Source organism: Balaenoptera ricei, chromosome 8, assembly GCF_028023285.1.
Source record: "Balaenoptera ricei isolate mBalRic1 chromosome 8, mBalRic1.hap2, whole genome shotgun sequence".
In the NCBI taxonomy this organism is placed as follows: domain Eukaryota; kingdom Metazoa; phylum Chordata; class Mammalia; order Artiodactyla; family Balaenopteridae; genus Balaenoptera; species Balaenoptera ricei.
Window position 1 is genome coordinate 67,534,189 of NC_082646.1, and position 12,508 is coordinate 67,546,696.

The 12,508-nt window shown below is 35.5% G+C and overlaps 1 protein-coding gene across 5 annotated transcripts in view; it reads right to left on the reverse strand.

The window, feature by feature from the left end:
* SBF2 (SET binding factor 2) overlaps window positions 1-12,508 on the reverse strand; it is a 470,059-nt gene that overhangs the window by 179,637 nt on the left and 277,914 nt on the right. For all 5 annotated transcript variants that reach the window (XM_059931110.1, XM_059931111.1, XM_059931112.1 and 2 more), the window contains exons 14-15: window positions 6,989-7,193; window positions 1,252-1,361 (exon numbers count right to left, since the gene is read on the reverse strand). In XM_059931110.1, coding sequence (XP_059787093.1) covers window positions 1,252-1,361; window positions 6,989-7,193 — 315 coding nt within the window. The remainder of the gene's footprint in view (window positions 1-1,251; window positions 1,362-6,988; window positions 7,194-12,508) is intronic.

The following is a 12,508-nucleotide window of genomic DNA, read 5'->3' on the forward strand; positions in this document are numbered from 1 at the left end:
ACTGCTAGAAGAGAGTTGATGTACAGTTAAGGACAGCTGTAAACAGATGGATTTATAGTGATTTTTTTATTTGTAAGGCAGCATGAAAATAAGTAGGACTAGTTTATGTGATACATTTAAAAACATTAAACTTCATTAAAAAAAAACTCATCAAAATTGTGGTCACCAAATTAACTGTTGCTTCAGATTATGAGTCAAAACCACAGACACTTAGACACATTCTTTCAAAAACTGGTCACATCTCCATGGCAAGAATAGAAGGAAAAATTAAAATGACAAGAATCATTGGTGATTTTATACTTTTAAAGTGATTAGCAACTTAATCACTACTCAGTTTTAATTTATGACTGGAAAATTCTACAATCTCTTCTTATTTCAAAAGCATAATTAAGAAGGAAAAAAACTCAGAGCAACAAACAGATATCTCTAGGTGTATGTACTAAAACTCTTTCACTTCATCACCCACAAGAACACGTCTTCCATTTCACCTTTAGGGCTGAATTAATTTACTTTACATAAAGTAATAATTTAACTTTGAAAACCTAAAATGAGAACAAAGGGGTAAATAAGAAGGAAGAGAAGAAGACTGAGAGTAGAGGGACCTAATATTGTTACAACGGGTACAGGAAATAGGCTGTGAAAGCTGAAAGCAAGAGAAGCAAAAGAAAGTCTGTAACACTTCAACCATAAGAAAAAAATGGATACCAAAAACACTGAAAATATAAAGAGGCTTGAGGTCATTTAGTGCAAGGGTAAAAACTTTATTTTACATGTTTTACTAGCCCCTTGTAATAAATGTTCAGAATTATGACGAGTCACTAAGGAAAGGTTACATATGTTTAGTATGTTTTATTAAAGAAGGCAAGAAAATGTGCTTTAACAAGGCACATTTAAATGAATACCACAATTTTTATAATTCATTACTTGTTGTAACTAGATTCTTTGTAATAAATAAAATTATATTTTAAATGTTAAGTTTCTAAGTAATATGCCAAAATAGAATTAATGAACAATGTTTAAAAGTTCCAGGGGGGGGAAAATGACTATCAATACTTCTCTGGTTGCCATATAATTAGGCTTGGCTAAGATTTTAAATCTTAGACACTGTTCATTTAAAATGATCAAAACAATGAAAGGATACTTTATAAGGAAAAGGGATTGAATCAGAGGAGCGGTCAGTAGGCAAGCTAAACATAGAAATCTGAAAGGGATGTGATGAATGCTTACTTGGGAAAGATGGCATTTTATTACCTTTTCAGTCTCCAATGTTTTATTTTCAAATATGAATGAGATGCAGTTTCTAACAACTTCCAATCTCTGTGCACTGTTGAAAACTGTTGTCACCTTATCCATTATTGAAACTAGTAAAGGAGTATAAGGAAAACACAAATTAAACTCCTTCAGCAATTACAAAAGGGGAATATTACTGTTTACAGTTTATGACTCTGTTTACATGACCAACAGTTAAGCGTTTTTTTTCCCTTGTTACATGACACTGAAAGTATTTCATTTCCTCACTTTGATTACATTTTTAGGTTGTGAAGTGGCAGGCTAGTCAATGGGTTATTTAGGATAATTTCACAGGATAGATTCTAACACTGTACTTAACTCTTATGCAAATTAATTCACATTTACATTGCTCAGTAAAATTTTATTAAGCAAAGGTAATAATTTTTCCTTTAATTGTAAACAAACAGATAAAAAAATGTTTTGCATACAAGATCATGACAAAAATAGCTAACACTCATATGTAAGAGGACTGACTACTAACAGAAAAAGAAGTTGATATTTCTAACATATTACCAAAGAAAAACCACATACCACAAAAAATTAGGTTCTGCAAATCTGAGTACAGGTGACCTGAAGAAGCATTGCACACAAAGAGAAATGATCATGGCCAAAGAATTGCTATACAAATTTGGGAGAGTCACTTCTCAGTTCTGTGAACTTAGTACCTGTCAACTTTACAAGGTTGGATAATTCTAGTGTACTACATAGGCTTATATTACTTAAAATAAATTTAACTTATTAAAAGAATATTAGAAAGATATAAATTAAAGCAGTATTTGTCAAATAAAAAGTATAATTTCACAAAGAACTACACTATATAATTTGTACAAATGAGGTAGTATCAATAATTCTTAAGCCTTATATTTTATGGCTGCTCTTACCTAACAAGAAAGACCACCATGTCTTACTCTTAGCATTCCTTTCATTTCATCAATATGAAACTTTATATCCTTCAAATAATTTTTTAAACTTTTAAAAATCTTGAAATAATTATAAGCTTACAAAAAGTTGCAAATTAGTACAGAGAAGATCCATGCACTTATCACCTTCCCCCATGGTGATATCTTACATAACTACAGTGCTTTATCAGAATCAGGAAATCAGTCTTACTTGGTTTTTACTATAGTTTTCTTGAAATCACTTAAAATCATGTAAGATTAACATTAATGACCATGACTGTAAAACAGATTATTTCATATGACTTTTCTGTCTGAAATGTGCATTCTTAATTTTGCACTCTGGTGCTTCCCACATGTGTAGGTCAGTGGCATAGACTGAAATTGAAATTGATCTATATTTAGAGTAGAAAACTTCTTAGTCTCCAAATAAGACCACATGCTTTATTGAGAGAGTAACATCTTTAACCTATGTTTATAAAATTTTAATTCTAAAATCTTTTTAGCAGCATTTTAAATTTTCTTTAGGATGAACCATTAAAAACCCCACATTTTCTTATAATGAATCTGTTTACCATCTGGGAATTATTATTTTCCTTTGGAGACTATGACTTAGTTCATTCCCAGAAGAAAGTTCTTCACTTAGAGTTACTGATGTATCAGGCATTGGCCAAATCCCAGTTGTGGCATTCTAATACTAGCTTTCTAACATTTGATAACAACTCTGGTTTATGGGTATTTGACCTCCCAGGGCTTCCTTCCCAAGGCTTTGGCTTTCAAATGTTATTTCTAGCATTTGAAATAGCATTTGAATAGTGTTCATCATCACTCTGGCCCCTCTGAGGAATAGCTGGAAACTAATTAACCTCTCAAAATGTGAATGGCTCTTAAAGTGACAGAGCAATTCTACATTCATATTAAATGGGTATCATGTAAAATGAAACATTCAGACCTTTTAATTTTAATACAAGGGAAATCCTAATTCTGATCAACTCAAATGAACCAGAAAGTTGGACAGAGGTCCCTGTATTCGTCTTTCACTCATTCATTCATCGTTCATTTGTTCATTTGTTCATTCATTCATTCATTCTGGTTTTACAGGAAGTGCATGCAGGGACAAATACTGAGTCATGTGTACCTCTCTGACTGACTACAATGAGACATTCCATAGGCATCTAAAAAAAGAATTTGATGATTGAAAATGAAGAAAGTAAAGAGATTATACAAAAACAATATTGAGACAAGGCTACAATTCAAGCAAATTAAAATTTAAACCAACTTCTAATCTGTTCATGTGGGTATTTAAAGAAAGCATTCAACTAGCTCATGGATATTAAAGTTAAATGACCAAACCCTTCAAAAAGTAACTACACTAACATGTCTACTTCTCCTCCATCTCTTCTCTGTGTGAAAGTACAATCAACACTTAAGTAAAAGCTGTTAATACTTAGGGAAATAATAGCAAATTAACATTATTAAGTAAATAATAAATAATAAGTAATATTAACATTACTATATAACATAAATGTTAAGATACATAAATTATTAATATTACAACATACACAATATAAATAATTAATAAATAATTAAACATAAATAATTAATATATTATTATCCTGGAATTTTAATAATAAAATTACACACTTCCAAGTATGATGGAACAGTTTGTAACAAACCAGAACTCCCACCAGGAACAATTATAAAAGTAAGATAAAATGCAAAAGCCATCTATTTAAATATATCAGAGTGCTACAGAAGCACAAGGATTAGAGGACCTAAAATTCCAGAGAAAGGAAAAGACCAAAGAGGTAAGTTAACAAGCACATCCACTTTTTCCCTAAGAGATTTGCCAATATTGAGTACAGATAGGAAGCTGAGAATCTGGGCTTGATTCCGGCAGATGGCCAGGTTGACCAGCAAAGTTTCTGGTGAGAGCTGAACAGACAAAAGTGGATGTATGCTATAGTCCTGAGGTAAACCTCTAAAAGAACAGTAAAAGTATATAAATAACAAGTTAACAGATATAAATTATGGAATAAAAAATAGTTTATTAATCCAAAAGAATGAAAGAAAGCAGGGGAAAATGTAAAACACGAGGATCAAATAGAAAAAACAACCCAGTAATTAAAGCCATTACTGTACGAGTAATTATACTTATATAAATGAGCTAAATACAAGTAATATACTACAATAGTCAAACTGGCTAAAAAAACCCCCCACATGCTGCTTACAAGAGGCATACCTTAATTATAAGGACCCAGAGTTTGAAAATAAAAAAATAAAAAAAGATAAACCATACAAACACTAACCAAAGGAAGGCTGGTCTAGCTATATAAAACTCAAAGTACGCTTTATGCCAAGAAGCGTTACTAGGGACAAAGAAGGACATTCCATAATGATAAAGGGATCAATCACCAGGATGCTATAATATTTGTAAATATATTTGCATACAATAAATCAATTTCAAAATACATAAAGAAAAAATGGACAGCACTAAAATGAGAACTAGGCAATTCTATTACTTATCATGGGAGACTTTAACACATCTCCCGCAATAGCTGAAGAAAAAGAAGAGATAAAAATCAGTAAAGAAAAAAAAAAAGACAATGCAGATAATGGGAAAAAGTATTTGCAAATTAACATGTTTCATAAGGGACTTGTATACAGAACATACAGAGACTTCTTAAACAAAAAGACAAATAGCTCAATTTAAAAATGGGCAAAGGATCTGAACAGAGGACACATTTTTTTCCAGAGAAGATATAAAGATGGCCAATAAGCACATGAGAAGATACTCTACATTAGTAGATGTGGAGAAACCAGAATGCCCATACATTGCTGGTAGGAATGTAAAATAGTGGGGTTGTTTCGGAAAATAGCCTGGCAGTTCCTCAAAACATTAAACACAGGCTTATCATATAACCCGACAGTTCCACTCCTAGGTATATACCTGAGAGAACTGAAAACATATGTCCACACAAAAACTTACACATGAATGCTCGCAGCAGCACTATTATTAGTAGCCAAAAAGTAGAAACAACCTAAATGTCCATCAACTGATATATGGATAACAAGATGTGATACATACCCATACAATGGAATATTATTCAGCCACAAAAAGCAATGAAGTACTATATATGCTACATGGATGAACCTTGAAAATATTATGCTCCATGAAAGAAGCCAATCACAAAAGATCACATATTGTACAATTCCATTTATATAAAATATCCAGAATAGGCAAATCTATAAAGACAGGAAGTAGATTACCGCCTAAAGCTGGGGAAGGAGTGGTTTTGGGGGTGGGGGTGGGGAGTAACTGCTAATGGCTATCGGTGTTTCTATTTGGAGGAATGAAAATGTTTGAAATTAGACAGTGAAAACGCACTCTGTGAAGATACTAAAAACCACTGAATTGCACACTTTTTTTTTTTCCTTGGCTGGGTTGGGTCTTCGCTGCTGCGCGCGGGCTTTCTCTAGTTGTGGTGAGCAGGGGCTACTCCTCATTGTGGTGCGCGGGCTTCTCATTGCGGAGGCTTCTCTTGTTGCAGAGCATGGGCTCTAGGCGCACGGGCTTCATTAGGTGTGGCACATGGGCTCAGTAGTTGTGGCTTTCGGGCTCTAGAGCGCAGGCTCAGTAGTTGTGGCGCATGGGCTTAGCTGCTCCGTGGCATGTGGGATCTTCCCGGACCAGGGCTCGAACCCGTGTCCCCTGCATTGGCAGGCAGATTCTTAAACACTGTGCCACCAGGGAAATCCTGAATTGCACACTTTAATTTTATTTATTTATTTATTTATGGCTGTGTTGGGTCTTCATTTCTGTGCGAGGGCTTTCTCTAGTTGTGGCAAGTGGGGGCCACTCTTCATCGCGGTGCGCGGACCTCTCACTATCGCGGCCTCTCTTGTTGCGGAGCACAGGCTCCAGATGCGCAGGCTCAGCAATTGTGGCTCACGGGCCTAGTCGCTCCGCGGCATGTGGGATCTTCCCAGACCAGGGATCGAACCCGTGTCCCCTGCATTGGCAGGCAGATTCTCAACCACTGCACCACCAGGGAAGCCCTGAATTGCACACTTTAAATGGGTGAATTTTATGGTATGTGAATTACATCTCAATATAGCTGTTTTTAAAAAAGAGAAGATTCCACAGTAGGAGCAGTTCGGCTAATGGTTCCCCTGTGAGGGGTACTGAATGGAAAAGTGTTTCTAAGTATTGATAGTGCTGATTCTGGTTACATGAATTTGTTCACTTTGTGAAAACTCATCAAGCCGTGCACTTCTGTTTTTGTGTCTTATATCCCGATAAAAGGTTTACTTTTTTCCTTTTAAGATTTATTTATTATTTATTTTTATTTATTTTTGGTTGCATTGGGTCTTAGTGGCAGCACATGGGATCTTTGTTGCGGCATGCAGGATCTTTCAATGCGGCGTGCAGGCTCTTCGTTGCAGTGCACGGGCTTCTCTCTACTTGTGGCATTCAGGTTTTCTCTCTCTAGTTGTGGCACACAGGCTCCAGGGTGCGTGGGCTCTGTAGTTGTGGCGCAGGGGTTCCAGAGCACATGGGCTCTGTAGTTTGCGGCACTTGGGCTCTCTCATCGAGGCACGCGAGCTCAGTAGTTGTGGCGCGTGAGCTCAGTAGTTGTGGCGCACGGGCTTAGCTGCCCTGTGACATGTGGGATCCCAGTTCTGCGACCAGGGATCGAACCCATGTCCTCTGCATTGGAAGGTGGATTCTCTACCACTGGACCACCAGGGAAGTCCTCAAAAGGTTTAGTTTTAAAACAAACAAATGGACAAATACATACCAACAGGTGGACCTGCGGGCACAACACATTTCTTTTCCACTCTTGAAGCAGGAGGTGCATTCTGGTTCTTGGCAAGATTTTCCTGTATTAATTCCTGTACCCGAGTTTCATTAATCTTTGGGAAAGGAAGAATATGAACTCGCAAGTGGGATCCTTCTGTTGGACGTGGAACTTTCTGAAACGCCATATGAGGGTTTGGATTTTCCTGCGATATCAAACATACGTAAAATGATTCCAAAGTTAAAAGAACAATGGCAGATTGTCAGCCAGAAAGACAGAAACTGAAATCAGAGAGATGAGACATTGTACATACATTCAAATATATGTCATAAAATATATAGAGTATTGGAATCTTACTTCTTACATGATTTACCAGCAGCATCTGATACAGCTGATCACTGTTTTTCCTCTTCAAGGAACACTTTCTTCACTTGGTTTCTAGGTCTTCTTGTTACATCTTTGTTTATTTTTCATCTCCCTAATCTCTTAACTATGTGAATACCCCAGGGCTCAGACCATGGGCCACTTTTCTATTTACACTTACTTTCTTGGTGATAACTTCCAGTCTCTTATTTTTAAACCATAAAACACCAATGATTCACAAATTTTTATCTCCAAATGAGCTTCCTCCTGAACTCCATACCTGTATATTCAACCACCTGCACATAGTGTTTCCATTTGGATTTAAAATAACATTGTAAATATATGTCCAAAATGGAGCACTTAATATTCACCTCCTCCAAATCTGCTTTCTACAGTCTTCCCCACTTCAGTAAATGGCATATTTATTTTTTCCAGTCACTCCGGTGAACAGCTTAATCATTAATGACTTTCTCTAATACCAAATTATCCATTCCTCTGCAAACCTTTTACACTTTGCCTTTAAAATATGTTTATAACTTGACCACTTTTCAATACATCTTGGTTCAAGCCAATATCTCTCATGTTGCTACAGAACAGTCTCTTAACCAGTCTCCCTGCTCCACCCTTTGCTCCTACGCTCACTCTATTTTTAACACTGCAGACAGAGGGATCTAGTTAAAGTATGTCAAATCATCACCTAACTACTCTGTTCATTCAAATAGCTCTTCATCTCATTCAGAGTAAAACCAAAAGTCCTTACAATAATTTACAAGATCTGGCTTCTCTATATGACTGTGCCCTACTACTGTTTCCTTCATTCATTCTGCTCCTGCTACACAGGCCTTCTAATTCCTGCCTCAAAGTCTTTACACTTAACTGTTCCCTCTGCCTGGAATGCCTGTCTCCCACCAATCTGTACAGCACCCTCTCTTTTCCTGCCATGTCTTTGCTCAAATGCCACCTTTCGTGGCCACCCTATCTAAAATGATACCCCCCAACACAGTCCCTATCCCCCTTACTATATTTTCCTTGTCACCTTCTCACATACTATAAATTCTATTTAACTTGTTTATTGTCTATCCTTTTCTCATTAAAATGAAACTCAAGAGGACAGACATTTTGATCAATTAAAAACTATTTTTTAATCCTCTGCTGTATACATATTGCATCTAGAAACTGCCTGGCACATAGCAGGCACCCTAAACTACTTCCTACTGTATCCTAATGAGTGGGACACAATGTTGAACACATATTAGCATTGCAGTAATTAAATTAATTGTGTCAGCTAATATTTTCATAGACCCTTAGGGCTGGCATGGACTTTTATCCAGCTACGACTTAAGTAGAATTATATTTCAAATACTACGGGCAGAGTGGAATCCATCCTTTTTACAAAGTTCTCTAAAGAAGGCTGCTATACAATCATTCTTAGACCAATTCTTGCATTTATTCTTCTTTGCAACCAGAAAATTTCTTTTTCCTCCTGAACCTGTGTTATTCACGTTGTACATTAGGCTCAATACTGCCCTATACATTCTCTGGACAGTTAAAATGGCCAACTCTTATCATCTGCCAGAGCTGCTCCCCACAATTCTTTTTGGTTATTTGACCCAGACCCAGAAAAGGAAAGGTTGGACCACAGCAGATGATATAGGAAGCATATCTCAGCAATACAATGGAAATAATACTCCTTTAAGTATCAAAAGCCTGGGTTCTAGTTTTTGCTCTGATCATTATGTGATGCTGGATAAATAACTTTGCCTAAGTATATACAGGCATACCTTGTTTTATTGCACTTCACTTTATTGTGCTTCGTAGATACTAGGTTTTTTACAAATTGAAGGTCTGTGGCAACCCTGTGTCAAACAAGTCTACTGGCACCATTTTTTCCAACAGTATTTGCTCACTTTGTGTCTCTATGTCATGTTTTGGTAATTCTCACAATATTTCAAACTTTTCATCATTATTATATTTGTTATGGTGATCTGTGGTCAGGGATCTTTGATGTTATTATTACAAAAAGATTATGACTTGCTGAAGGCTCAGATGATGGTTAGCATTTTTTAGCAAAAAAGTATTTTTAAATTAAGGCATGTACATTGTTTTTTTAGACACAAATACTATTGCACACTTAAAAGACTACAGTACAGTGTAAACACAACTTTTATATGCACTGGGAAACCAAAAAATTCGTGTGACTCACTTTATTGTGATATTTGCTTTATTGCAGTGGTCTGGAACTGAACCCACAATATCTCTGAGGTATGACCATACTTATGCTTTTCTTAAAAGGTTCCTGAGAAGGTGAAACCAGATTGAAAACTTGTTCTTGCCAAAGTGGCCCTCATACACACTTTGTATTTTCCCCTTATATCGATAGCAAACACAGGAAAAAATAAGTAAATTCCTATGCCAAGTCTTCACAATCACCACTTTCTAAAACTATATGTTGAAAAAACTGTTCTAAAATTACACCTGGATTAACACCAATATCACTGGTCCAGAGTTTCTGAAACTGCCCTTTTCCAAAAGCAGTATGTTTTTTCTCTGTTCTTTAGGCACAATATCTAAGATACCTCGTCTTCTCAAAAGTTATAAATATCAACTTTCTAAAACCCATTGGGCAGATATTTCTTTCAGGAGGGGGAGGTAATTCATGTGGATTTTGAGTTCTGAATTATTTAAAGTATATTCTTCACTACTTCCATTTCTATCTATACTTATTTTCTTTATAATAAAATAAAAACTTTAAATATACTTCCTATTATGTAAATAATATTCATTAAAACAAATTTTAAAAAGTGGAAAAATAAAAGTAGAAATCTTCTTAGTGATGCCAGTATCTTTTCTAGTATATTTTCTCTCCCTCTCTCTTACTATATATTCTTCTCTCTTGCTCCAAAAATGACTTAAGGTGGTTTAGAAAAATAAAGATACACATATTGATTGCTTCTAATCAAAATTCTGTAATGTTACGGGTTCATCCTAAACTTTATAAGGAAGATGAAAGATCCAAAAATAGTCAAGGCAATTCTGAAGAAGAGTAAATAGAGAAGTCAGACTTTCCAGATATCAAAATTTATGCAAACCTTTAATAATTAATACAGTATGGTAATTGGTGTCACTGAAGGGTTAAAGGACTAATGGAATAGAGAAGCCCAGAAGCAGGACTATATGTGAAAATGTGACAGAGACAGGAAGCACTATAATTCAGAAGGAAAAGTTAGACAATTCAACGAGAGAAGGTAATACAACAAAGTATTTTTAGCTCATGGTCTCTGATATCAGACTGCCTGGGTCAAATCCTAGCTTAGCCACTCACTAATAGCGTGACCCGGTACAGTATCAATTCTCTTACCACTTGGGTTTTAGTTTCCTCATCTGTAAGGAAGATAATAATATAGTATCTACTTCACAAGGTTCTTGTGACGGTGGAACAAGTTGTTATAGGAAAGCTTTACAACACACACACACACACACACACACACACACTTCCCCAGAATAAATCTGAAAACTCTTTTCCAAAAGTCTATATTCATTTGAAAAATGTTTAGTCACTGCATATTCTATGGCATGACACCATGCCTCTGAAACTAAAACCACCTCTTTCTCCCAGGGTTCCCATCATATCACCAGCTACTTATATTTTAACAACAATGACAACAATAATAGTACTCAATGAGGGTTTAAATAAAAATCACTTATTAAAGAAAAGATATAGCTATCTGTCACTAATAGTATTTTTTTTCTCATAAGCAATTTGAAATATTGTAAACCAAATCCGTACACAATTCAGAATAATAAGCATTCTAAAAAATGATTTTAAAACAGAGTTCAAAGCTGAGGCTATCCTTTAGCTGTACAGATAGTCTTCATAAAAATTCAGATTATGGGTTAAAGTTACTAAATGATAATATATTCAACTGTGTTTAGAAAATTCAAAAAAGACTCATCGTCCAAGATCTCCGTACTATTTGGTTTTCTGGCGGCCGTATCTGTACGCTGCTGCCCTCTAGCGGGCAGTATGGTAAATATAAAGGACCACATTCACCACCTCACACCCACCTTAGTCACATAATGACTTTTGAGAAGATAGCAGAAATGAGAGACATTTTAAGGCTCGTTGAACTCTGCATGTTCTTGGAAACATGCTATTATTTGTAACTCCAAATGCGTTTAGATCAGTCCCTTGAAGATTACTGAGCTCATTAAAAACCGCAGCCCAATTTCATTGTTGAATCTCCGTGTTGAAATAAGGAAATGCATTATTTTCCAACAGAACAAAAAAGCAGCCAAATATTCATCTTTGATTTTAGAGAAGTGCAAATATAAAGTAATAACCAAGGATTTAGACAACTACATACTTATGGTGAACATAATTCTGTCCAAAGCAACAAGAAAGCTGGCAAAATGTACTATCATTTAGAGGGGATTTTAAAGTTGGATAATGATTTTCAAGAAGTGGGCTCTGTAATCCTGCTTTTAGAGTATACTATAGCAATGGGAGGTATAATGATTTTCTCAGACTTGAAAAAATGACACACACACCATCTGGTCTGGAAACATGGATTTTTCTTTTCTCTCTCTCTCTCTCTCTTTTTTTTGGCAAGCTAAATGAGAATATGCCTAGGGCTTACAAAAAACAAGGCTGAGAAAGCACTTCAAATAAAAGCAAAGCAAAGCAAGACAAAACAAAACAAAAAGCCCCAAACCCTACTGGAAATTTAAAGTAGGCACACTGGGAAAAAAAATTTCTTCCAACACATTGGTCTCAGCAATGAATGACAAAATCAATGTGACCTTGTCAAGGGTTTACCAAGTTTCCCATATTAATTTAGGTATTTAATAATTATTTAATGTGCACCAATCATACCTAGACCTGTGTTACACAAATTCTTAAAAATCCTTTTAAATACAGCCAAAACCAATACTATCAATTGGACTAAATCGTTAAACACTGAAAAAATGTAACTGGACTTTTTAGAGTTGCCTGGCTGTGAACACAACATATGATGGAATGAAACACTCTCAATTTTCCATCCTCACAGGCCTTTCAATGATCACCTAATAGAATTAATGTCTCATCCTTAATACAAAGAAATTTGGTGTATGACTTCAATATGTAATGTGCTGGTTGCCCTAATTCAGGGTTTCTTA